The sequence below is a fragment of the Dermacentor andersoni genome, chromosome 11, assembly GCF_023375885.2.
Source record: "Dermacentor andersoni chromosome 11, qqDerAnde1_hic_scaffold, whole genome shotgun sequence".
Taxonomy (NCBI): domain Eukaryota; kingdom Metazoa; phylum Arthropoda; class Arachnida; order Ixodida; family Ixodidae; genus Dermacentor; species Dermacentor andersoni.
In genome coordinates, this window is record NC_092824.1 from 74674010 (window position 1) to 74700439 (window position 26430).

Genomic DNA, 26430 nt, shown 5'->3' on the forward strand with positions numbered 1-26430 from the left:
TGTCCGTTTTATCACATCTTCAGTGGCTTTGTTGATGACCGACGCCGGAGTTCTACGGCAGACATCCGTTACCCTTGCCTTGAACTTATCTGACATCCGTCTGGATCATGTAAGTGTCGATCTTTCACGTAACGCCAAAGAAAGAAATCGGGTGGAGAGAGGTCAGGTGACCTAGGCGGCCAATTTACTGGCCCGTGCCTTCCAATCTATTGCACATGAAAAGTCACATCCAGCTAGTTTCGTGCTCGGCTGCTGCTATGTGCTGGTGTCCGATCTTGCTGATACGAAAGAAGTGAAAGACGCGACAGCGGGACTTCGCTGAGAAACCCATCCACCACTCTATCAAGGATTTCCTTCATGTAACGCTGTCGAGTTCTTCAGTGGGTGATCGAAGACGATGGGACCGATTATAGCACCGGAGTAAATTGCGAACCACGCATTGAGCGACCATTGGTACTGGTGCCTGCTAAATCGGGATGATGTCATGCCAGATACGGCAGCACTTTTTGCCGCAACTAAACGAGATAGCACACCTAACCGAGTTCTTTACACGAGACCAGCTGCCAGGCGAACCTGTCAAAGATTTCATAATTACCATTCGTGAGATGGCAAACACAAGTAATTTTGGGGCAACGTTGGATCGAATGCTGCGAGATCGCATCGTCTGTGGGCTGGAAAGCACAGGAGTGCGTCGACAGTTACTTGCGAAGCCGCAGCTGACGAGGAGTGAAGCAGAAATCGTGCTATCAGCCAAAAATGGCAGAAGGGAGCGCGCAGCAGATAATGAGCGACACCGCTCAAGGAAGCGTACGTGCGATGGGAGGACAGTCTTATCGCCCAAGAAATCGGCCACGGTTTATTTCGTGAAACCGCTGCGGAGCGAAAGGGCACGAGCCAGAGCATTGCCGGTTCCATTCGGCAACGTGATTCAAGTGCCAACAGCGGGGTCATATCGCCCGAGCCTGCTACCGCCGGGACAGAGAGTTCATTGAAGGGCCACCAGGGCTGTCGCGTCAGGTACATAGGCTATCGTCTCGGGAGGCGGGCACAGCTGTGGGCACGGACGGTATATTCGCGTTGGAAGCAGCGAACAGTCATGTCAGCCACGGCGGCATCATGCAACCCATTGTGCGCACATTGAATTGTGGGGGCGTTCCGGTGGACATGCAGGTCGATACAGAGACACCGGTGCCGGTCATCACCTATAAGCAAAACAAAACAGTGTGGCCCAAGCTGCGTGGTTCGCCATTGAAACTGACTTGCTTCCTGGGAAGGCTTTTTGTTCGTGGACAACTCAACCTCAAGGTTTCGTGCGGAAACCGGTCGACGGACGGATCCCTGACAGTCCTCGGTTGCTACGGCCCCAGCCTGTGCGGACGCAACCTGATCCAGGCGTTCAACATGCTTCAGGCGCCAGTAATGAACGTGAACACGACAGGTGAGTGAATGCCTTTCTTCGGGACGGACGACGTTAACGTGCACCGTTCGGTAACAGAATTCGCTGACGTGTTCACGCCAGGCCTAGGTCTTATCAGGGTCCGTAAGACCGCCCCCATGGATCACTAGGCTTAGTTGAAGGTACACCGACTGTCGTCTTGCAGGGAATAGTCATTATGATCATCGGTTTAATTTTGAGTCCATCCCTAGTTGGTCCCACCGTTCATCACAACTATTTCCTGCACAACTACTGTCGGAGTAACTTCAACTACGTCAAGCGATCCTTGGGGTGATGTTATGTACAACAGTTTTCTTCGCGCTCATTCTCTATCCTGCAGGTCAGATTTGAAGGTAGGTCCGATATTCTCTGCACAAACGCTGCCGAATACGATAGCATGGCAGCACACACAGTGGTAGTGGTTCACGAGAGTGGAGATCCGGTATCGTGCTGCACCGGTAAAAACACAAGTGTAACTGAGGCGGAAGAAGTTTCCATTGTTTTAGCAATAACACAAAAAAGTACAAGGGTGATTGTTAGTGACTCTAAGGCAGCCACCAAGGATTTTTATATCGGCAGTATCTCTGCTGCGACTGCCAAAATTCTGAGAGGAGGACAAGTACTCGCTGTGGAAATCTCACTCATGTGGTCCCCGACCGATCAGGGCCTGTTGCGGAACGAGAAGGCGCATGCGACCACCCGAGGGCTTACTTTCCGGTTTATCTCCGCTGACTCGCCGCCTCCGCGCGAGAAACTGCTCCTTACGGGTGACTTACTAAGCAGATTCTAGGAAATCATTTCTCACTGTAAGCTCGGTCGTAAGACCTACCAGCGGCGGATAAACAGCTCAGCAAAAAAAGAGGAAGTCATGTGGAAGAAAATGCAAACCGGGGTGTATCCAAACCCTCAGCTGTGCAGTAAATGGCATCCGGAAGTATTCAATCCTAGATGTACGCACTCCAATAGCATTGCAGATCTAGTCCACATGGTCTGGACCTGCCCTTCCTAAAACGACCGGAATAGAAATGCAGAACCTTGGGAGACCTTATTACTCAGCCATGAAGCAGAAGAGCAACGCAATGTCATCGGTTTAGTCCTGACCGCCGCCAAGTCCCAAGGGATTCTGGCCGACGGTTAAGGGGATGAACGGGGGTTGAGGCCTCTTCGCCCGTCATTTTTGACGGGTGCAAACAGAAGTTATTTTTCTCTCGCTCTCTGGTGATAGTGAAGCATGTTTCACACACAGCTGTTTACGAGAGGAAACGATCTCGCTGTATTTGAAGGATTCTCAAACTGCAGTACTTGATAAAATATTATCGTTCCTTGCTGTCTGATGTTCTCGTTAAAAAACAATACGAAACTACGGCAGCAGAAATTCAGAAAATAATTCAACTTTATTCACCGTGCAATGTCCCTTATTACTATTACTTATGTAAACATGCAGAAACATCATAAAGGGAGAAAGATAAGCTGCCTTAAAATTGTTTCCTAAAATTTTATGCCTCCGTAATGAACGCATGACACTGAAAGTTGTGAAAGAGTGAATCTTTCAGCCGAGACCTTTGCGACGCATGTGGCTCAAGAAAGAGATGAACAAAAAAATTTCGCTCTCTCTACGGTGCGATGGTGGACTTTGAAACTGCCAGCTCTGTTTTTCTGAGTTTGCTTCACTTCTTGCTCTGGGCAACTAAAAAACGCATGCAAATTTAGAAGTGTCATTTCCCAGGTGATGCGAATGGAGTCATGAGCACTTGCATCGGTCATATCACACGAATGCACGAATGTGCCGCATTGAAGGCTTTCTCACTGCTACGAAATGAACCTGCGCAGCTGTAAGTGAAAGCCCATGCCCCTTTAGGTGACTCGCAGTGGCTCGCCTCACCAATAAAGTTTTTTCCCTTGTTGAGGAGCGGCGTAGAGAGGTTTGGTAAACAGATAAAAAGTGGCTGAAGAAGGCGATCGCAATAAAATTGCGCGCTCTACATGTGTTTGGAATGTGCAGTTGGTCCAGGAATATGTTCTCGTCTGGTTATCTTTTAGTAAGCAACAAGAAGTAATCGTGTGTCTTGGCACCTTATTACTGCATAGGGGCGACACAGTCCGCATTGCCAAACACAGGAGTGCTTTTCCAGAGTAATCTGCACACAACTGTTATGAAAATACCTGAATTGCGTGCACCTAGTGCGAAAGACCTCAAAGGCGCTAACATCTCCTTTATGTTGTATAAGACCTTTTCATTTGCTTGGCACTCGAGTGGGCACACGAAGCGAACGTCAAAAAAGAAAGTGGAATTGCAGGTCGAAAAAAATTGCAGGGTCTCTTAAGATGTCTCTTAAGAGGTGAACGGCGAAAGCCTACTCTTCGTCCTCTTATCATTCGCCTCTTTCTCATTGCCTCTTCTCTTTCTCTTCTGTCTTTTAGTCATTACTGCTCACTACTAAGCATTTTTAGTCATTCGTAATCAATTGTGGTCACTACAAGCCGTCGTTAAACATGTTGGTCATATTAGTAGTCATAAAATAGTAGATAAAAAATTAAAACATAGTAGTCATTAAATGTCATTCCAGTCATTAGTCATTACTAAGCATTTTAGTAATTTCTAATCAATTGTAGTCGTTACAAGTTGTCTTTAGAATATTAGTCATTTCGTAGTCATTAGTAGTCCTCATTGGTCCTTACTAGTCCTTATTAACCTCTACCAATCTCTATTATAACATTATCATTCGCTAACTGTCACTACGAATCATTTTAGTCTTTAATCTGTCTTTAATCTGTCCTCATATGGCGCGATGACGCTGCGGCGGACAGTCCGACGGCCAGGTGTGCTGACAAAGTTCACCATGAGCCTAGAAAGGCTTTCGCCTTAAAAGTAAACATGCGATGAATCTAACAACGGGAGAACATTGGGTCCTGGCAAAAGAAATCGTGCGACATGTCCATTATTTGTCACAGGAGCAGTTTGTCCACAGAAAACACAAACTCCACCCCCTTCTGTTTCACCGGAAAGAATGCCGCACACAAAAGGCGAACAATGGGGAACAAGAAAGATAGAAGGGCACCCATCGCAGCAATCCTCGTGTAGAAAACTATAGGGCGAAAGGATTTCTATTGAGAGGGCTGGTGATCTTTGTTTTGTAAGCAAGCAAAAGACGGGTGCTTTACGAAAGAAAAGAAATCTTCATCACAAAGTGAAGCTTCAAACGTAGACATTACGGAAGCAGTCGATTGCGCAGAAAAATAAAGAAAAGTGTTCGCCCATGCAACAAAGGCTCACTGGCTGTGATGTTCTGCTGTTGAATTGCGACAGTACAGAACAAGACAGGGCAAAAAAGAGCGGCATCAGACCACAGCATTCTTATCCGGTCTGTTTAAACAAAGCAATTTGCACGTTTTTTTTATTATATTCATGCCTGTTTCATTCAACTATCTGATCTAACATTTTTTTTCGAGATTCGTATGCGAACTTGTTAACCCGATATGTGAAAAGCAAGTCCAATTGTCTATCGACACCTTCACGAGAAAATCAGGAGGCGCTTCTTTCTAGATGAAAGACTCTTTGAAGTAATTACACAAAGAAGGAATGGAGCATTCTGAACATCCTGCCTTGGTGAAACCATTTTTTTTTCATTTAGCATTTCAATCTCAGTCCTTTCCCAAAGTTCAGAATTTATAGCACCATACGCAAGTTCAGCTGGGCCAACTAAAACATTCTTGCTTCAAAATAAGTCACCCATCTGAACCATGCCGAAGGCATAAGAAATAACCTTTTATATAGCATTTAATAAATATACATTTCCAATACCCTAAGTCCTCTCAGATTGTTATAAGGTTGGAGGTCTAGATGCGCGATAGAATACTACATGATAAAAAATACATCTTGTTTATGTCGCATAAAATCACATAAACAGCAATTATAAATTGTTTTGTAATATAGACACAAGAATCTAAGTCTACAAATACTTCAGGGCCAACACAGTTCCAGTATACTCTCGTTCTCAAAAGAAAATAATGCCTAAAGGCATCAACCCCATACGAATAGGGCATAAAAGCGTCAGAGTAATTATTGCAGGGGAACACTCTTCCGTTGCCTAGCTGCTCTTTTTCCGCGTAGACGCCCTGATCACTCTTTGTACGGTATCCGGCACAGCAAGGAAGAACGCCCCTGTGCCTTTATTTTCAAGCGTGCCTTTGACGCCAATTCCTCATTATAATGATGATGATTGTAAGGATGATGATGATCCTTGACAACACGGCATGCGACCAGAATGAGGAATTGCCCAAGAATGTGGTGTTTGTATATGCACAAAGTTCAGGAAATTGGACATTGTAAACAGCCATGAAAAGAAAAATGACACTTGTAACGTTAAAACATTGGAAGACAGGGATTCAGGTGAGCGAAGACAGCGATGTGGAAGGGAACTGTGATGGCTAGCGAGTAAACAGGGGAAGCTGATATTGTAGTAAAGATTAAGAATAAATATAGTTCGTTAGTACGTATAGTGCATAGGGCAAGGTAACTGTGCTCTGTCACAGTTAAAGAATGGGCGCCAACGGAAGGAAAGTGTTGTCGTGGCCGGCAATGAACTGGTGGTGTCATTAAGTTGGGAAATTTGCCGGCATAACATTGTGTCACATGATACAGGAAAGGCGTAACTGGATATTGCCGTGAGAGGCCCTCATCCTGCAGTGGACACAAAATGGGCTGGTAGTGAGAAACCAAATATAACTGCAAGAGCAAAAATACTCGAAAAGGTAAAGCTGTGAAGAAACAGCCAGCATAATTAAAATTCAGACCAGTTGGATGAACGATAACATTTAAAAGAAATTAAAGATGAATTCTGAAATGTTCAGATAGGAAAAACTTTGAAAATATAACAGGGACAGTAACAGAACAAAACGTATCATAATGCTAAACTTTTTCTTGCATGAATGAGCTCCAAAACAGCGCCAAACACACTTCCACGCCTAAATTAATGTGACGATACTCCACGCCAGTGTCATCTCTCCACCAATAACGAAGCATTTTTAGCTACACCTAGTACCTCGCCGGCTTGTCGCACCATTTCAAACGACTGTCTCATTAAGGAATGCTTTCGTAAACCTTAAGTATGCGTATGCGATACAGAAAAGACAATCCATGTGGAAAGTAAATAGCGTATCAGACTTTCACTGCAATCGCTTGTAACTCAATGATCACACGACAGGTCTGACGCACTCGTATGGTCTTTTTTTTTTACGAAAGGCTATAGGTGAATGCTCTTCCCTGGCCATATTCAGGCTGTGCCTGTAAATGCCGAAATTCACGTCTCTGAAAGACATGTGAAATACACACTGAGAAGCCCCGCTATTACGAAATCCTTCATATCACGAATCATTATTCAGCGTGTGGAAACTGTGACAAGCACAACAAAAGCCACATTATAAGGGCAAAAAGATTAGGTGGACTTAATTTACTCGGCCTCAAAGCACGGCGTTACTCGCCCATCACAGCTGCGCAGTGGCTATAACGTTCTACTACTAAGATCAAGGTTCGGGCCGTGAGTCACGCTCTACCATCTTTAATTCCTGGGGAGCGGGGGGGGGGGGGGGGGAGGGGCTAACTGCAAAACGGTAGTGTATTCGGTAAGCACGTACAGGACCTCAGGTGGTCAAAAGTAAATAAATCTTCAGCCCTCCAGTATGCGTTGTCTCCTATTGCTTTCGAACGTTCAACCATTTCACTCAATATTTTAATGTTTTTGTTTTGTGATCCCAAAGAACAACATTGTTTTGTGCACTGTTGACTTCATGAAGTGTTTACTGGAATACACGACGGTAAAGCAAACAGAAAAAAGTTGAAGAACTTGCCTGGTGCCTACAAAACTAAAAGGCACAAAAACAGATACTGTCTTTGAGGACAGCATATGTTGCCGATGTTGATACCTCCTTCATTGGCTACAGCCTGCCAAGTAACAGCCAAATTCCGCACCCAAGTTTAGCCTTCTTTAGTTCATTAGTTTTAGCCTTCCTACTTCATGCTAGCCCTGCGGCGAGGTCTTATACGGCCGTCTTCGCATTCACCGCTTTCTGCAGCAGAGTGTCAGAAAAGCGACTTTACGAAAGACAAGGAATCCTGTACCATGGGTTCCTTGAGCTAACTTCTAAGGTTAATTGGAAACCGTACTTGCTGCTTGTTTACAAGAGTTATGTTGCATACAACTTAGTCCAGCCTTAGTTCTGAAACGCTTGTGCCGAATGCCTGCGGGTCTAATTAGACTAGCATGCGGGACTTTTCCTGGGCAGCAAAACAGCAACTTGTAGGCCGGGTTTCTAATTGAATCACTTCAACCGCGGCATGTGGCACTTGGGTAAAGAGATAGCGAACGTTTAATCATGTATGCCAACGAAACTTACTTATTTTGTGCGTCTTGTTCACAAGGTGCGAGAGAGCTAACGATTTCCTTACGTCTTCCTACGTCAAGGATATTTGGTACAGAAGGCAATGCCGCTTGTCGAAAGCAAGCCAGGCGTGAACGTGCTGAACTAAAAGAATGTGTCGCATGCAGACATGAGGCATTTTCGGAAAAAAAAAGTTAGGCTTAGGACAATAACAGTTGGAATGCCAGAAAATTGAGTTGCTGCGACTACAGATATCTGAGCGCGGCACAAAAATTTTGGCATCGTTATACATAAATGTCAAGGCATAGCGACAGGACTGCATCGCGAAGTACGACTACGCGACAATACGAACGTCGCTGTAAGACGAAGCATTTTGGTTCTTGTTTTATAGAGTCTTTTATAGGGATTTTTCTTCTTTTTCATCTTCAATTGACATATAAAATAAAACTCCATCGATTACAGTGGACGCTTTCATGACAATTTAGTGTCTGAATGATTTGCAAATTTTCCTCTGCAACATAGCTCTGGCGGCTGATTACATGACGCCTTTCCTTTTTACTCTATATTTCTCTCTAGTTTACCCTAGTTTCACTAGAACTTCGGTTGGGGCTAGTTGGTACATATTATTTTAAATTGTTGTTTTATTGCTATTTAAGCAGTTGTTGGAAAAAAGAAGCACAAAAAGAAAGAGCTTTTCTTTTTCATGAGTCATGCTGCCAGGTGCTCAATATCAGACAATGCGGGGAAGCTAGAAATAAAGTAACGTGGTTCTAGCGTAAAGAATGTCAACTCCACTTTTACAGAAAAATCTAATGCCACGCGTGTGACACAATTTCATTCAGTTAATGCATTTATAATAGCAGCAGACGTTATGTAAACAGCTGCATGAGAAAGCACCAAACTATGTCCTAACGAATCTTACATGACATGGAGGCACAACTCCAGCGTTTCTTCATTTCTGGCCATTCCATATGTAAAAATCCCGCAAGAACTGTGAGGCTAACAACTCTTAACTATGTAAAAAATATCATTTCTTCAGTCCATTTAAGGATATGCTTAAGTCATTTCTAATAAGGACATTTCGAGGCAGCAGAAGCACACTCCTTCATACGATCCCCACTTCCGCAACGCAAGCCTAATGGAAAAATTGAGCTGAGCCGAGGCTCAATTTGCTAAATTGCTAAATCTCTGTGGAGAGCAGCTCTCGTGTTAGTTGTCGCAAACACTATTTCTGCAGGCTCTATTTTAACTTTCATTAGCGCCGGGACTCATCTGCCACATTAATAAGCAAATTGGAAAAAAAATGGAAAGACGGAGAACATCCACGGGCTTATACAATTATTTTACCTGCCTACCCAGCACAATGTTTACGTATCCACCGCATCGTCGTATTGTGCCTTCTGTCTTTCGCATACACACCTTTCAATATCTTGTGCGCACTCTTCTACCCATAGCCGAATACTTCAGAATTGTATTCGGCTCTTGTCAACTATCAAATGAAACAGCCCTTCGCTAGTAAAAGGAGCCTGCCAATGTGCAATTAGCTAAAGAGCGACAGGTTGTATAGGCCAATCTGGAGTACTTCACAAATGGGTCACCGAATGAAAGGAACGTGGTTTGTGGTTTCTACATCAAGAGTAATAATTGCAGAAATATGTTTCTAGCTTTCAGCAATACTTATCCCACGGGGAGGAGAGTGAAGTGCGAGGACGAATTCACAACATGCATGCTTACCCACCATTCTGTCGACTTCTCAGTTATGGCTGCCGAAAAATGGCTACTCTTACATAATGAATTGATGGCTTCCTTGATATCTACATCCAGTAATTGTGCATAAAAGCAGTTATGAAAGTGAGCACTGCACTCTCAGTCATGTATTACCAGTTTCGTTAGATGTTTTAGCAGACGCCAGCGCTAAATGAATCATTCCCTAAGAAAAAGCCAATATCGAAATATTCGTAAAGCGATGCCGCAATAACACAGAGGAGCGACAACACGAAAGCGGGGAAATAAATCATCACCACACCTAAAAGCTAAAAGTGCGCGGAAGCACTTTCACGTGCATTTCCCCCGATCGGTTTGAACAGTATACTGCGGTACACGGGTGTGACGTAACAGAAATTTAGACTTTTGTTCTAGCTGAGGAGCAAGCTAGACGAAAAGACTGAAGCAAAGTCTGTTAGCCATACTGAGTCACGTGGCCGTCTCTGCTAGAGGTTGTAATGTCATCGGAACACAGGTGTAAAGGTGATAGCGATGATAAAGTGCCAAAAATAGCCATAGAGTGTGAGACGTTCACAATGCTGCTGCGCAGTGCCTTCGTTCCCTATGAGTTCTTGTGTTGACCTTATTATTAAGACAGAAGGAATGAGGGGAGAGGACTTACCGAGTCGCCATCTATCGGAAGCGCCTCGCTTGCGTAGTGTGAGGGATAACCCGGCCCGCTCCTCGTAGGTTTGGCTGTGGGCGCACAATGGAAACACCATGCGGGAGCCCTCCCGGACATTTCGTAAGGGCTGTCGAAAGGAAGGAAGTAGTTTACTGTCAAAATATGGATGTTGACGAAACAGAAATTACAGAAAGGTTTACAGACAGTGTACCGAATACTTAAATACGTACAGTGAACGCCACTGCGCGTGGTCGCCGCGATGGAGTCGCCCGAACCTGCTTCTTGCGTGAAAGGTAGGCATTAGCTGAGAGCGAACTATGTGAAATGTGTTCTTATAGTGGGCTCTCCGTATAACCAAGAGGAGCATTACAGAATGAAGCCTCAATGCAGCGATCGCACGGGTTCGCGGTGACCGACTGCGAGTCTGCATGCATGCCCGCGCACTATGTTTCGCTTTCGATGCGAGCGCGTTCTTGCACCGTGCCGTGAGGTTTAGGCCGCAGTATATGAGCATTTGACAGTAAACAAGCAACCATTCTTGCGTGGACATCGTCAGAGCCGTCCAAAAATAATTTCATTATTGATAGGAACTTCGACGCCTACGACGGCGCCTTGTAATGTCCCGTTGTGTAAATATACGTTTCAATATAATTATTTCGCAAGTTGCGTCGCAGTGTATGTTTATCGGTCTTCTGAGCGAGCAATTACCCGCTGCTTTCGTTTCTTAAACCAGTACATTTCATTGTTTAGTGCTACGCAAGCATGCGCATCTGCCATGCCTTTTTTGAATGTGCTTCTTACCGGTCCCTTTCCATTCCAGTGAACTTGTCAATATATAGCATCAACAAGTTCGTAGACCAAAGTTTCATGACATTCGCCGGACCGCGCGCATGGACGAGCGTCTCAATGCGCGTTTTCTGCTACTCAACGAACCTCGCTACCCCGACGCCGTATCAGAAATCTTCCTCGCGGAAGTGCATGCTGCACATTCGAGTTAGAACGGGCCAGCATCAATCAGCTAAGCGTTACGCGATTGAACCTCCACGCAGCTTCTTGTCCTGCGGGTACGTGTGAAGGCTGACACCGGGTTCTGTCTTGTACGTCCAGCGCTGCGGCACCCGAGCCGTAGTCTACCACGTCAGATGCCTTCAGAGGCAGCCACTACCTATTATAGTGCTTTCAAGCGTTGTGAAGCACAGCCGAAGCAGGAAAACCTGCCCACTTGATCAGAACCGCAGCGCAGGTGGAACTTCAAACTTTCCTTTTCAGCTCGCTTCGGCGCTTCCGAAGCAGCCGACGAGGCTGTGGTGTCCCCGTGATACCTCTTACCAGGTCACGCCAACGGCGACGCCAGCTTTTCCAGTAATGGAGCTCGCCCCCCATATACAAACTCCTGCTGCTGCAGTACTTGAGGAGCTGATGGATGGGGTGATGCGGATCAGCTTATGCATCTCATTTCGTTCGCACTCCTGCTGCGTCTTGCACGATATCTTGTTGCTGCATGAAGCCGTGCGTTAAGTTGCCCATATCGCAATTCAGTATCCAACAACGATTCTGGATCAAAACGTTAACTTGATGAAGTATCAGCATTGAGATTTTTCAGCATGAGTAGTAATATCAAGGAGGAAGTTTCAGGTAACTTTCTCGCGCGTTTTTTTATTCAAGCGGTAGGATTTCTCGTAATATTAGTTGCAGCCCAAACTCTTTCATGGAAAACGTTTTTCCGAAAATAACACCATGCACGTGATCGCTCCTAAATTAAATTATGGGGTTTTACGTGCCAAACCACTTTCTGAGTATGAGGCACGCTGTAATGGAGGGCTCCAGAAATTTCGACCGCATGGGGTTCTTTAACGTGCACCTAAACGGGTGCACGTTAACGGGTGTTTTCGCATTTCGCACCCCATCGAAATGCGGCCGCCATGGCCGGGATTCGATCCCGCGACCTCGTGCTTAGCAGCCCAAGACCATAGACACTGAGCAACCACGGCGTGTGTGACCACTCCTCTTAAAGAAAGTGTAGGCGCACTAAGCGCCGTGCACTTCGCGCCGCTGACCTACTAGCCATAACTCTGTCCTTGTTAAAAAGCAACTACACTCTGTCGTACTAAACGCAAGAACTTATCCATGAAAGGCGCCGGGCTGACAGTGAGATAAGCGGAGGCGAAAATGGGAACTCGCTGCCTCAAAGGCTTTTTCAGCAATTCAATGGGAGTTTTTCACCTTTAGACAGAAAGTGATTATTTTTCGCTTATAAAAAGAAAGAACGCAGCTTCATGTAATTTTTAATCGCCGTTCCTTGCGTAACATCTACTCACACTTTTTTTGTGTCATCAGTTGTTGAGTAAGCAACATAAAAAAGCAATTTTGGAATTTCGAAAGCGTTGTGTTGGGGAGCATGACACAACGAACGAGGGGTAGAAGTAATAAAGGAGGTCCGTAACTTGCATCTAACGAAAAATTTTGCATCAATTTCTGTATAAGCTTTGGACGACCTATTTATGCAGACAAACACGGCAATGGCAATTTCAGGGTTCGTCGTTATTCTGAACCAGACGTTTAAGCATGGCTTTCTCTGACGATTCAAAACTGGAATACTGGAGCATGTTCAAGCTGCTTATGCAAGGAAGGCAGTTTCTAAGATCGAACTTACAGTGCAACGCAGAATGCGCGCAGCAATGAAAGTAGAGCCGTGAGTAATACGAGACCGAACACCGAATTCGATGATAAGCGGCGTTTAGTCGTGAAGCGTGCACTTTAATTTATCATGTTGGAACCAGAAGCTTTCCCTCTGAACATTTTTTCTCATTAAGCACTTTCTTGCGGGACGTGTGCAAAACCACTACGGCCTCCTGAAAGCGACCGCTGCGCTCGGTTTCACATTGCTTGAGAGCGCATTTCCTGTGCTGCAATCACTCGTTAGTTCAACGAATTTTTGTCGCGGCCGTGAGGACGTAGAAGACGACCCAAGGCCAGGACGACATAGAACTGCGATTAGACTGGGACATCTGGCTTCACCTTTCACAAAGCATTGTTGAATTGGGGCGTCAACCGGTGCCACGAAACGTCCCTTCGCAAATTGGCAACATTACTTAGGTTCAGCAAAGTAGCTTTCCGACGCCTGTGAAAGTTGTCGTGAAGAATTTCTCGCCCATTTTGTGGCATATCAATAGCACCTAGCAACGAAGCGAAAGCCTGCAGTGGTGAACTTCGGCTGCCTCCTTCCAATTACCCCCGGAAAAGCCCTCAGGGAAAAAAAATGTGATTGCCACCGTTTTCCGGGCCACAAAAGCCGTCATAAAAAGGAGAGGCTCGGAAAATAGCAGCAGAGTGAAAACGGAATGGTATGCCAAGCTTGTCAGAAAGCTGCGTGTTGCCACTGTGAAAAGAACGAAAGACTTGGTGATAGCAAGCGCTCTCCTCATGCCTAAGAAATTCCGAGTCCCCAATGTTCGTGTTGCCCCTGGCTGCTGTTCGGAAGTGCGATCTTGAACAGTGTAACCACCCACACTTCACACGCGATGTAACCCTTTGCTAATTCTAAATCTGAAGAAACAATATCAAATAATAAGGTTTCACAATTTGAACACAATGCAATCTGCCACAAAAAATAAGTTGCTTAAAGAGCGAGATGACAATTTTACAAAGGTATCAAGAGCCTTGCAGATAAACGCGAGAAGTAGTTTGTGTGAAGAACACTAATGTTGAAATTATTACTTTTTTAAACTCCAGATGGTTTTCTTCATGCGCGAATTGCAAAACTTTCTGATCGCCCCGCCCCTATCAGACATCTGATTTAGGAATGCCTACAGGGTAATCGAAATATTCTGTCAGCTACCCTGCTGTTTAGCTGATTGGATACAAAGAGCTGTGCTCCACTGAAGAAAAATGGTGGAGTTTCGAAAGACCATTGGTGCCACATCATTTCTCATGTAGGAATATCAAATCACAAAGTCGATAATTACCGTTCTCGAAGCTTCACAGGAGAGAAATTATTGCGACATCAATAACTGAGAATTAGTTTCGAATAAAAGAACAATAAAATTATTTGAATTTGCATTCTTTGCAAACAGAGCATTTTCGCGCTCTGCCATCTCTATAATGTTTATTTTATAAGGGCATAGTGAGCAATAGTCCTATGAAGTTCAGAGCACAGTAATTATTTTATATCTAACTCCAGAAGGCACGCATACGCGTAAATATCCAGTAACTTGTAGTCTGACAAAGAGCTGCCACTATGTATTCCACTTAGTGCTCGCATGAGACACAACACTTCAAGGTATTGCCTTCCCGCAACAAGATAGGTCTCTTGAAAGTTGTTGCCATCCTATGTGCAAGCTTTCTGGGCGGTGAAATAATTGCCGTCGCTGGAAAACTGTAATCTACACAGAGGTTGCAAGCAGCGCTCGAAACACTAATTGGACAAGGCTTTTGCAACACAATTGGAAAACTGTACTTCAGCACACACACACACACGCACACGCACACGCACACACATACACACACGAACATATATATATATATATATATATAAAAGAAGAGAATCTGCATTCATCTCCTTGTTAGCGAGACCGCCTAGTTGAATCAACGGATCAACTTGCGGATGGGCTCAGCCGCAAGTGTAGTGCAAACATTTCGCTGGAACTAACATGCACGGACGCTTTTAAGCTCAGTGGTCCTTACTGCACCTGCAGATTGTTAGTGAGCAACGCGCGCGAGGTAATATTCAGCTTCGTGTTTCTAATCTTGAACTTTCTAGTGCAAATTCTCTCATAGAGAGTGAGCAGAGTGTATGTGAGCTTCAAGTCGAGATGGTTGCGGTATATCTATAGGATACCTCAGAGGATTTGCAATTTGGCGCACCACCGACGTGCCTCACAGTATATGTTCTAAACTTATCATTTCACGGGCTTTGTAAAAAAATCATTCGCGGCATTCTTTGACACGTTCGCGCAGACAGCGGCTCCTCGTCCTCGTGCGCACAAATTGCTATGCATTGCCTGCTGATCGTTACCCAAGATCGCGATGGCTATCAAAAACGAAGAAGCCCGTGTCGTGAACACGCAGAGTTCTACTAAACAACTTCCCAGTATTTGCGCCTGCGACCATTCCTGCCGCAACAACGCGGTGAAGCCTAAAAACAGACTTATAAAAAAAACTTGCTCAAGTGTGCTGGGAGTGGGTTCTCCGCCACAGTGCATAACTTTCCTCTTACACTCACTGATTACTACACAGGAGAAACGTTGTGCGCAGCAAAAACGAGAAGTCAGTGGTGCAGCGCATGCTGATGAACGACACCACATCGTTAGACCCGTTTGGAGCAATCATCGAAGAAAGCATCATAAAAGTGAAGAAATGACCGCGTATTGTTTTCATATTTCGAAGTGCAATATATTTGACGTAGATGTAATAAACCACAGGTAACTACGGAGAGACACCAAAATTTTTTTCCTTCACCACTAATTTCATTACTGAAGCATGCTTTCCGTGTATAAGAAAATCAACCAAGCCAGCTCGTGGGTATGTCCTAGTATCATTTCTAGTTGTATGTTTTGGGGACCAGCACACAGAGACACTTCTTTATGAATTATCTTTTGAAGACAACCTACCACTCAGAATTTTATTCATACTGTCAAATTATCCCGTGCTTCCTCAAAATCCAATAAGTGATAGTTCTGCCTTCTCTTGCTTTATGTTCGGACTTAGGTGCTTTGGTTTCGCTAAAGCTCCGAACCATGAAGCGTCCTACTGCGTCAAATTATACCAGCTCACGACGACTGTCCTGACGTCAGTGTTGCGTCTATAAATGCCGATATCAGTAAGTCGAAATTGTATGCGAGCTACCGTCCCATGAAGCGCGCGATCCTCCGTAAAGGCTTAAGTGCAACACACGTCCTCATGCACGAGGCAAAACACTTCAGTCACGCGAGAACATGGGGTGTTTCGACATTTTGTCAGAGCAGGTAGCCATTGCACCTCCGAAAGCTGGATCATTCGATTTCGTTGTCCTGCTGTGCGTTCATAGTGCTTCTGCATTAAAATGCGACCTTCGAAATGCCCCGATGCAAAAAAGAAAGAAAACACTGCTTCTCATAAGCGACGTACTAACTAGTGATCTATGAAGAAAGTTCACCATATAGCTTTCACAGTTCTTTCTTGTTGAATAAAGGGTAATTAAAAATCCGACATTTTCTTTCGCAGAGAGAGAGAGAGAGAGAGAGAAACTTTACTGGTCTATTATGAAATGAAACGCGTTAAGCGTCTGATGGGGTGGCTCCCTCTTCGCGGGCTCCATATGCTTCCAGGGCCGCCTGGCCCCTGTGGATCAGTCTGAGCTGGTCTTCCAGGGCGGGGCTGGACAGCATGATCTCCCATCGCTCGTAAAGGGTGGGGATAGCAGGGGGGTTAGTTATGGGTATAGGTGGGGGGTGGTGTATGGAAAAATTGCACTCTCCTATGACGTGCTGAAGGGTTCCTAATGCATTGCAGTGAGGACATGTGTTCTTATATCTCTCTGGGTATATCTTGTTCTGGAGGCAGGGGTGGGGAAAGGATCCTGCCTGGATTTGCCTGTATATTGTTTGTTCGGCTCTGGTCAAGGAGTGGTGGGGGTGCGGGAATGTCTTCCTGCCGTCCCTGTAATATTTGACTATATCTCTATAATTTGTGATGGGTTGCCATCCCCTTGCCTCCTCCTCGTTGGCCCGGGAGTTTAGCGCTCGGGCCTGTTGATGAGCATATTCATTGCCCTCAACTGAGGAGTGAGCCGGGACCCAAACTAATTCGATCGCTTGTTTAGGAGGCGTAGCTTTACCAAGAATTTTTAGTGCCGCAAGGGACACCCAGCCAGATCTGTAGTTCTTGTATGCAGCTTGTGAGTCCGTGACGATCTTGGTGACGTTTGGTTGTAGGAGTGCGAGAGCTATCGCTGCTTCTTCTGCTTCCTCCGAAGACGGAGTGTAGATTGATGCGCAGGTGACCAGCTTTTCTAGCCCGGTGACCACGACTGTTGCCCTCGTGGAGCGTTTCGATAGAGAGGCGTCTGTATATAAAACAGTGTCGTCTTCCTCCAGGGTCCTGGAGATGGCTCTTGCCCGGGCGTCGCGTCGTCCGACATGCCTTGTGGGGTTCATGTTGCGTGGTAGCGGTTTGCATTCCAACTTCTCACTGAACTTTTCGGGTAACTGGTCGTGGCGGGTGTAGTGCGATTCTTGCCATCCTAGCTTGCGGAGGACGCTTCTGCCCGCCTTGGTCTGGCTAAGGCGTACCCTTTGATTGGATAGGTGGGCTTCTACGAGCTCGGCTACTGTGTTGTGGACTCCCATTTGAAGTAATTTTGTCGTGGATGAATTTATGGGAATACCCAGGGCCTGCTTCGTGGCTTTCCTGATTATTGCGTCAAGTTGTAAGACGTCCTTCTTGAGGAGCTGCAGGTACGGCGCTGCGTAGACGATTCGTGAGATAACAAAGGCCTCAACGAGGCGCAAGGTGTCCGATTCCTTCAGACCCCTCTGCCTGTTGGCCACTCGTCTGATCATGTTCAAGATTTGGTCTGACGTGAGCTTCATTTTTCTAATCATGGCTGTTGCCTTGCCGTCTGCCTGGATCAGGAGACCCAGGATCCTGAGTTGAGGTACCGGGAGGATCCGGTTCCCTTCCAAAGTGATTTCTATGTTTTCTGCTTGTGTCCTTGATGCACGTGGTCTGACTATTGTCAGCTCCGATTTTTGAGGCGAACAGCAAAGGCCACATGTCTTCACATAGCTGTTGATCGTGTCAGCCGCTTTTTGGAGCGTGTTTTCCATCCAGCCATCCGACCCTGCCCTCGCAGTCCAGAGGGTGATGTCGTCGGCATATAATGCATGGCCCAGACCATCTATTGATTCGAGAAGCTTGGGCAACGGCAGGAGAGCCATGTTAAATAGGAGGGGGGAAAGGACCGAACCTTGCGGCGTTCCTCGATCCCCCAGGGAGATCGGTTGGGATGTCTCCTCTCCTATTCTGATCCTTGCCGTTCGGTCACGAAGAAAGTCTCGGATGTAGTTGTAAGTTTTCACTCCACAACCCGTGTTGCGCAGGTTGCGGAGGATACTTTCATGTGTGACGTTATCAAAGGCACCTGTGAGGTCTAGCGCTAGTATCGCTCGTGGCGATTGCTTCGTTGCTCGCTTAATTACCAGTTCGTTGAGTTGTACGAGAACATCCTGGGTGCCCAGGTGCTGCCTAAAGCCATACATTGTCTCTGGCATCTGATCGGTGGCATCAAGATGTCGCTGCAACCTCTTAAGAACCATACGTTCCATGACCTTCGCCACGCAGGACGTGAGGGATATCGGTCTCATGTTGTCGATGTGAGGTGTCTTCCCAGGCTTGGGTATGAAGCGGACTTCTGCCTTTCGCAGAGGACTTCTTTCGCAGAGGTATACCTCAGTGTAAAAGCTCTCAAGAAGTACCATAACACTTTTTACTTCGTATATTAAATAATTTTTACGAAACCTCTGCGCAGGAATTCAATACTGTACTTTAGCTGTGACGACGAATTTGAGTGTAAAGAGAATGGCGGTATGGATAACAGTAAATAATAAATGTCAATTCATTACATACATTAGAGGCGATATCGCTGAACCAGACCAGTGGAAGTCCCAGTGTTCATAATGCTCGCGACAAGTGCTTCACCTTCAATTTAGTTTTTGGTAGCACCGAATATTTTCGCATTTTTAGAATTTTCTTGCCTTGTCGGACATGGATGATCATCGATCGAGGATGGTAGAAACATTTATATATAAAGACAAGGCTGGCCGCTCATTGAGAGAAAAAGAAGGCATTACGCACCACGTTATGCTCGACAAAAATAACTTTGAATTTCATATTCCTAACAAAAAACTACCCATATGCCACCTACCATATTCGCAATGATTATATGGTCTAATAATATGGGCGTCTCAGGGATCAGGATCTCATGTGATCATTTATTATATTGTATTATGGTTGCCAGGGGTGATGGGAACATAATACTTTTCAATGGGGACACCTTTTTCTCGAATCTTCAAGTAATTGAGAACGCAACTAGGAAAACAATTCTGAACTGTTTACTTAGAGTTTAACTAGTACATTGTGGCTGGCCAAAGCACCAGGAGATGTTGCTACCGGGATTCCTGTTGCCCCTCATGTCTCGAGTAACCTGGAATACCGCGAAGGTTCTAACATTTACGTACAAATTGAATCTACTATTCTCCTACCAGGAAGGCCAATTTATTACACAGTGGACTTGTTCACGGGCGTGCTACAATGAAAAAGTGGAGCCAAAAGAGACGCAGCGCAGGGCTCAAGTTCCCCTGGAAGCTGAGAAACCGTGGCAGATTTGTCAAGTGCCCATGGGACAAGCAATCGATCACTGCGAATACAAATATATGTACTCCATTGACCATGATGAAGCTGAATACGCGCTGTCACTTTTGCTTCCTTGCTTCTGTGCTGCACCAATTCATTTTACTTTGTCGCAACATGTTTGTGTTTGTATTCCTGCGTGCATTGCTTGCTTGCAGCCGGAAGAAACTACATAAACAAAACGTTGCTCTTAAAATAGGGCCGTAGAGAAAAAAGGCAAAAGTAATGGCGAGGACCAGACTAAGATAGTAGGTCGATCAATAAGTCTGAAGCGATGCCGGAAAAAGTAACGCTGCTCATTGAAATCGCACTTTGCCGTTACCATCGCAACTTCTACAGAGTGCTCAATTATCGTGCAGAAATAAACTTGTGCTGTAGTAAAATTTAGACTCGGACGTTTCTTTCTTAACAGTTCGCTTCATCTTCATATGAGACGCTTCAAAACAGCAGTGCTAATGTTAGTGCACGCCAGAAGACGTAATGCAACCTATATATTTTTGGTAAGCGACAAAAAAATAAGAAAGAACGCCACTGTTCAATTGAAGTAATCGTAGGTTTCACCTTACATTGCACTCTCAGTGGTTCTCAACACCAAAAAGACCCTAGAAAACCCGAAAAGTACAGGCCCTTCCTCATAAGGACACGTGAAATTACAGTAACCGTCTTATGGATGGATGGACGGATGGACGGATGGACGGATGGACGGATGGACGGATGGACGGATGGACGGATGGACGGACGGACGGATGGACGGACGGACGGACGGACGGACGGATGGACGGACGGACGGATGGACGGACGGACGGACGGACGGACGGACGGACGGATGGACGGATGGACGGACGGACGGACGGACGGACGGACGGACGGACGGACGGACGGACGGACGGACGGATGGACGGACGAATGGACGGACGAATGGACGGACGAATGGACGGACGAATGGACGGACGAATGGACGGACGAATGGACGGACGAATGGACGGACGGATGGACGGACGGATGGACGGACGAATGGACGGACGAATGGACGGACGAATGGACGGACGAATGGACGGACGAATGGACGGACGAATGGACGGACGAATGGACGGACGAATGGACGGACGAATGGACGGACGAATGGACGGACGGACGAATGGACGGACGGACGAATGGACGGACGGACGAATGGACGGACGGACGAATGGACGGACGGACGGACGGACGAACGGACGGACGGACGGACGGACGGACGGACGGACGGACGGACGCACGGATGGACGGACGCACGGATGCACGGATGGACGGACGCACGGATGCACGGATGGACGGACGGACGGATGCACGGATGGACGGACGGACGGATGCACGGATGGACGGACGGACGGATGCACGGATGGACGGACGGACGGACGGACGGATGGACGGACGGACGGATGCACGGATGCACGGATGGACGGATGCACGGATGCACGGATGGACGGATTGACGGATTGACGGATGGACGGATGGATTTCATAGAAGGAATGATAACAAGGGAAAGACACCTATGGAAACCCATTATCACTTGATGACACCCTGGTGAAATGAACACACCCTGACACCCGCGGCCACAACAATAATGCAGCGACCGCCCAGACAAGTCAGTCTCACCACGATTCATGACACACACGTTCACAACCGGGTCTTAGTAGGCACGATTCTCCGAACTGGACTCGGGAAGCCTACTGGTGTCCCCAGACCTGGCCCTGCGAGCCGCGGTAGCCACTGGGGTCTTGCTGGAGGACACCACTCGGCACTTAACCACGTCGAGAATCTTGCATCAATAAAGTTTCTGCTACTAATGCTACTACTCCAATCTCCGTCATAATAGATGACATAGTGCTAAGTGGCTGCTTTCTTCGATACTGCCGCGTTATGGACTTAGTGTTGGTCTGTCATACTGGCCGAACCATCTGAATATGCACGCTCTATGCGATGCCGACAGGAACGCAGAAAGAAAATGACTTCGATGTGCGACCCTTTACTTCCTGGCATTGGATGGCACCATCACGAGGAAAGAACATAATATTGCGCCCTCCACACCTCCCCTCCAATTGCATTGGCATTCATTTTTTTTCTGAGATCAACAAGACAAATATTTGCCAGACAAATAAAACATGACAATAAGGTCTAATTTAGACAAAAATATGGTTGCCGTTTCTCTACAGAACGCATATGCAATTATAAGTCGTTTTTTTTTTCTGATTTGAGACGGTTTCACATGCTATCTAACTGCCATGCCAATGTGTGACAGAAGTTCGCTGAAAAGAAGGATATCATCCACACGACCTACATTGGGCAGAGATGTGCGAACTTAGCGTAGTTCTTAAGTTGCAATGCTGTCGCAACAGGTCGTTCAAAGCATATCAGTCTCTTCTAGTTCTCCGTCGACGGCGAATTAGACTTGCTAGGAGGCGTGTTGGTTGAATGAATGCGCGCGCAGCTTGTTTTTTTTTTATGTTGTGTCCTTGCTTAACAAAATGCAAGTAGTGTGCCAGCGCTTGTCCTCTACCCATGTGTTTTTCGTGCTGTTACCGCTGTTTGAAAAATGAACGTTATGCGGCACTCCCAATTGTCCCCTTTAATATGAATGTTACTTAACAAGATACTCTTTAGTAATACGACATGACTATTGACATCATGGACGCGCAGGTACATCGTGTCTTTAAAGGCATCGCCTTTTGTCGAAAAGTATTGGTACCGTAGCAAGCGTTTATTGGCATGAAGCCATGATCGTACTGCGTACAGCTTCACATAGATCACACGCAAACGTAACTGCTTCAGATATTTGTTGGTTTCTCGCCTACTATTCAGTGGCAATCTACGCAATAGTCTTTATTGAAGAGCACAAACGTTCTGTGTGCATTGTATACGCCACGTAGTGGCGTTGAGGAATCCAAAAACTTCGCTATTGGGGCAATGCATGGAATTATTTAAACATTCATGTTCTAATTCTTGAACGGAAGGTGGATGCTCGCTACTGTCATGTCGAAATACTTCTGCACCGTCTTGGCAACCATAATATGAAGGTGATATATCAACAAAATAACCAGTTACTCGGTTCCTCTGGCTCTCCTCGCTTACTCTAGCAAGCGATCTTAATGTTATCGAAAGAATCTTTTACATCCGCAAAGATCGTGCACAAGAAAAACAGAAGTAATGGCCTGGTAACATATTTCGCAATACAGCATCTAGATTTTCGATTTCGGCAAAGAATTTGTGCTTCGAGGATTGCTTAGAAGGAAAATACCTAAAAGCCATTTGCGCAAGTATCCTTTGCGGGCATTGCTACGAAAGCTATTGTGCGGAGGCGGCGACTGCACTCAGGATGTTCCTCAATGCGATTTGGAAGAATGCGCAGGCACGCTTCGCGCATTAGTGATTCTGCCTTTCTTTTCTTCAGTAAACGATAAATACGCTGCGGAAAGTTGCAATAACACAAAAGATAACAGAAGCAGCAGAAATGCAGTTGTGGTTCGGCATATTTCACCAGCCATTCCTCAGGGCAAAGAAGGAGCTTTTTCAGGTATAGTGGCACCTTTATTAATGGGCTGTAGGTTGGCAAAGGCACCATTCGCCACTGTGCAGCTTTTAGGAGCTGGTCCTAATTTTGGACTCACCAGAAACCAACATTGGGTTATACTCATATGAGAGAATACTGGGAACTTGGCGAAGCGAGATGCGACCTAAACTGCTTCCATCGCCCCTCATTCAACTGCTAATGCGTCTTAGCCGCACTTCCACAACAGTCGCAGAAAATGACGCCAAAGCACGCAACCTCATGCGGCTCTCATTGGACGTCAGAATTACGCAATGGAGCCTCGCCGTATTGCGCGACTGCAGCTCCCTTCCTTGGCAGTTGTCAGACGCAGCATTAATAAATCACTACAAAGACAGGACATTGGTGAAGTCACTCCTGTTTCTGGGAAATGATGTGGAGGCGCCGTAGTGGGGATGAAGTGTTTGCTTTACAGGCAGCCCTCATCCTCTCCTCTTCCGAGAGCTCAGCCCGTTATAAAGAATATCTATGCGCTAATGGGTGCTCTTTCTTGGCTGTGCTTATTCTATACAACCGTGCTGCCGTGTCAGTGTGGGCACCTTGGTACACTACCTTGCGACTTCTGCAATGTCTTGTGCAGACATGTTTCTGAGCCTTCTTCAAGCTGACGTGAATAATGGAAATCGCTTCTTGTCCATGCTGCTTGAAAACTATTAATCAACCGGCACCAAACTAGCGCAGAGGTTGGCGTTATATTGAGTTCGCCGCTTTAGCCGGCCTTACTACTTTGTCCGAGTACCATTAGTTCACAGACGTTAACAAAGAACGTAGTTGATCAGCTCTCGACGACAAACATTACGCTGTTATTGGTTCTAATTAGTATACAAGGAACTGGTGCTTCAATGTTTAAAACTAAGCAGAATTGACATTTCTACGTTTCCTTTCTTAGCCCCAAGTGATATTTGAGAACAATCAAGTCTGCAATGAAATTGTTATAAACCACACTTTTCGAGCAATAACTAGAACGCCCAAATAGAAACACTCTTCGTAATTATTATGACAAGCCACAAAAGGCATGAATACAGTTTCCATAAGGGCTGAACTGTTTTCTGCGTTGTCTGCCATAATACTCGCATGAACACGCTGGGTTTTTCTTTTGGGTATCTTCCAAAAGCTGGCAAACCGTGGTCTCTCGCGCTCCACTGCAATATCTCTCCTAGTGGAATGATCAATTTTGACTGTCATTATAATAGCAACAATAACGCCACGTAATTTATTGCCGTGTAAACGCCAAGTAACGACGAGGAGCATCAAAGGTGAACGTCAAGAAACGGCTGGCGTCAAGCGGCCAAAATCCCGGCAAGCGTAAGCTCGGGTCGCATGGCTACCACCAACTCTGTGGCTTGCTTGCTTGGCTACTTCGCCATCGTCATGCCTTCATTACATCGGCACCCGGGGAATATCGTAGCCATCCTCACCATTTAAATCGTTGACCGTATCGCGGAGTCATAATAGGGCTTGAGACGACTCGCATGGACCACTCCCCGATGAGGACGACGTAAGTCTTGGTACAGTGTCAAAGGCTCAGCTTCATAAATGACCGGAATGAGTGGCCCGTGATAACGGGCCACTCATTTAGACAAGAGCCCACGAATGCTCGCAGGAGTCCAAAGCCACACGAGGGCAGTGGCCGCGAAAGTAAGGAAAGGTTGGTCGGTGTCGTGTCTTCGCTTCTGGTGATCATGGTCTTCGGTTGTCAATGAAAGGGCCAATTGTCGACAATCTCCGGCGCACCTGGCAACATAAGAAATTGGAGTGTATTCAGATGAGTCAGATGTGCAATGCAGCATAGTGTCCAGCGTGCACGTAGGCCCACGTCCCTACAAGAAAAAGAACGGCGAGAATCGTGTTGTCATGTGCGTAGCAGTGTTGTACGCATATTTGACGAATGGATGGACAGTTTCCCAATTGGCCTGGTTCTATGCGCTGTACATTGTCAGCATATCGCCGAGAGTGCGACTAAATCGTTCAGTTAGGCCATTCGTTGGCGGATGATATGCAGTTAATTGTCGTGCGATGAACGACGTTGCACTGAACGAGCAAGACTTGAATAACATCAGACAGGGAAAACACCTACTCTCTCCCTCACTGTTGCACGTAAGCTGTGTAAGATGAAAAAGCGCTGTGCCCTTTCACTCTGTAAAAAAAAAAAGAAAAAAATTGATGACAAGCGAAGCTGTATTTGTGGGCCCCTTAATATCAAACTGCACCTCCGCCGCGGGTCGGCCCGGCATTCCACTATCCTCGGGATCGGCCCTCATATGGGGTTTGGAATCTACACACGGACACGATCCTGGGGCAAGTAGCTCTTAATAACTTCGTTGTATTCACTGTAAAATTAATTACGTCTGTGTGTTTTTTATTATTTATATATTTAAATAATGAATGATTACTACGAACGCTGGAGCAGTGGCACGAGCGCGTTCGCGCGCTAGTGCTGATGGGCGGTAACGAGCCAGCTGTGGAGGACAACGACACTGGAGCCAATCCTAGTGACGATAGTTTTGTCTACACACGGACACAATCCTGCGGGAACTAGCACTAAACAGCTTCGCTGTAAAACGCAACGTATCCTGCTGTGGCTGTGGGCAAAGCTGCAGTCTCCGCGTAACACGTGAGGTGGTCCACGATGACAGTTGTCCACCTGTTCCCAGAGGTGGTCGAGAAAAGCGGGCCGTATCAGTCGATACCGACGCGATCAAATGGACGGGTCGGGCAAGGGAGAGGCTAACCCCCGTAATCAGAGATGCATCTCAAATCGAAGCCGATGCTTGACTTGATATAAATGACGCCTCGCGTGAACATGTCTAATTTCGTTTCCATTGGTGCGTTCCCGACAGGCGTCCTTTAAATGAAGTCAAGCGTGGGCTTCAAGTTGAGATACATTTCTGAATACGGGAGTAAGTGTACCGGCCGAGCGTTCAGGCGGAGCCTTGCGCCGCTGACAGACAGAGCAAGTACGTGTGTACCATAGAGAAAGAAATATAACAAGATGGGACACTCGGCGAAATCTGGCCACAGGAAATACGTCACGCTAGTGTTAACGCCGACCGTTTGCTGCCGCTAGCATTGAAAAAAAAAAAAGTGAAATGAGATTAACAGAAATTGTTTAATTTTTGTTATTCTTTCCCGGCAAAATAAACAAAAATATCTGCGTATAAATTAATCTATGTGGCTTACTTCCGTTGCCTAGCGACAGGCGAATCGCCAAATGGCGAGCCAGATGCATGCGTCATTCGTCAGACACACCGCTGAAGC

General features: G+C 46.2%; 2 protein-coding genes across 2 annotated transcripts in view; one reads left to right on the forward strand and one right to left on the reverse strand.

The window, feature by feature from the left end:
- LOC140214061 (uncharacterized) overlaps window positions 1-10318 on the reverse strand; it is a 134821-nt gene extending 124503 nt beyond the window's left edge. The window contains exon 1 of the mRNA XM_072285327.1: window positions 10200-10318. Within this exon, the coding sequence (XP_072141428.1) occupies window positions 10200-10210 (11 nt within the window). The 5' untranslated portion in view covers window positions 10211-10318. The remainder of the gene's footprint in view (window positions 1-10199) is intronic.
- The window catches only part of LOC140214062 (uncharacterized), a 160556-nt gene continuing 134986 nt past the window's right edge, over window positions 861-26430 (forward strand). Inside the window, exon 1 of the mRNA XM_072285328.1 lies at window positions 861-1438. Within this exon, the coding sequence (XP_072141429.1) occupies window positions 1117-1438 (322 nt within the window). The 5' untranslated portion in view covers window positions 861-1116. The remainder of the gene's footprint in view (window positions 1439-26430) is intronic.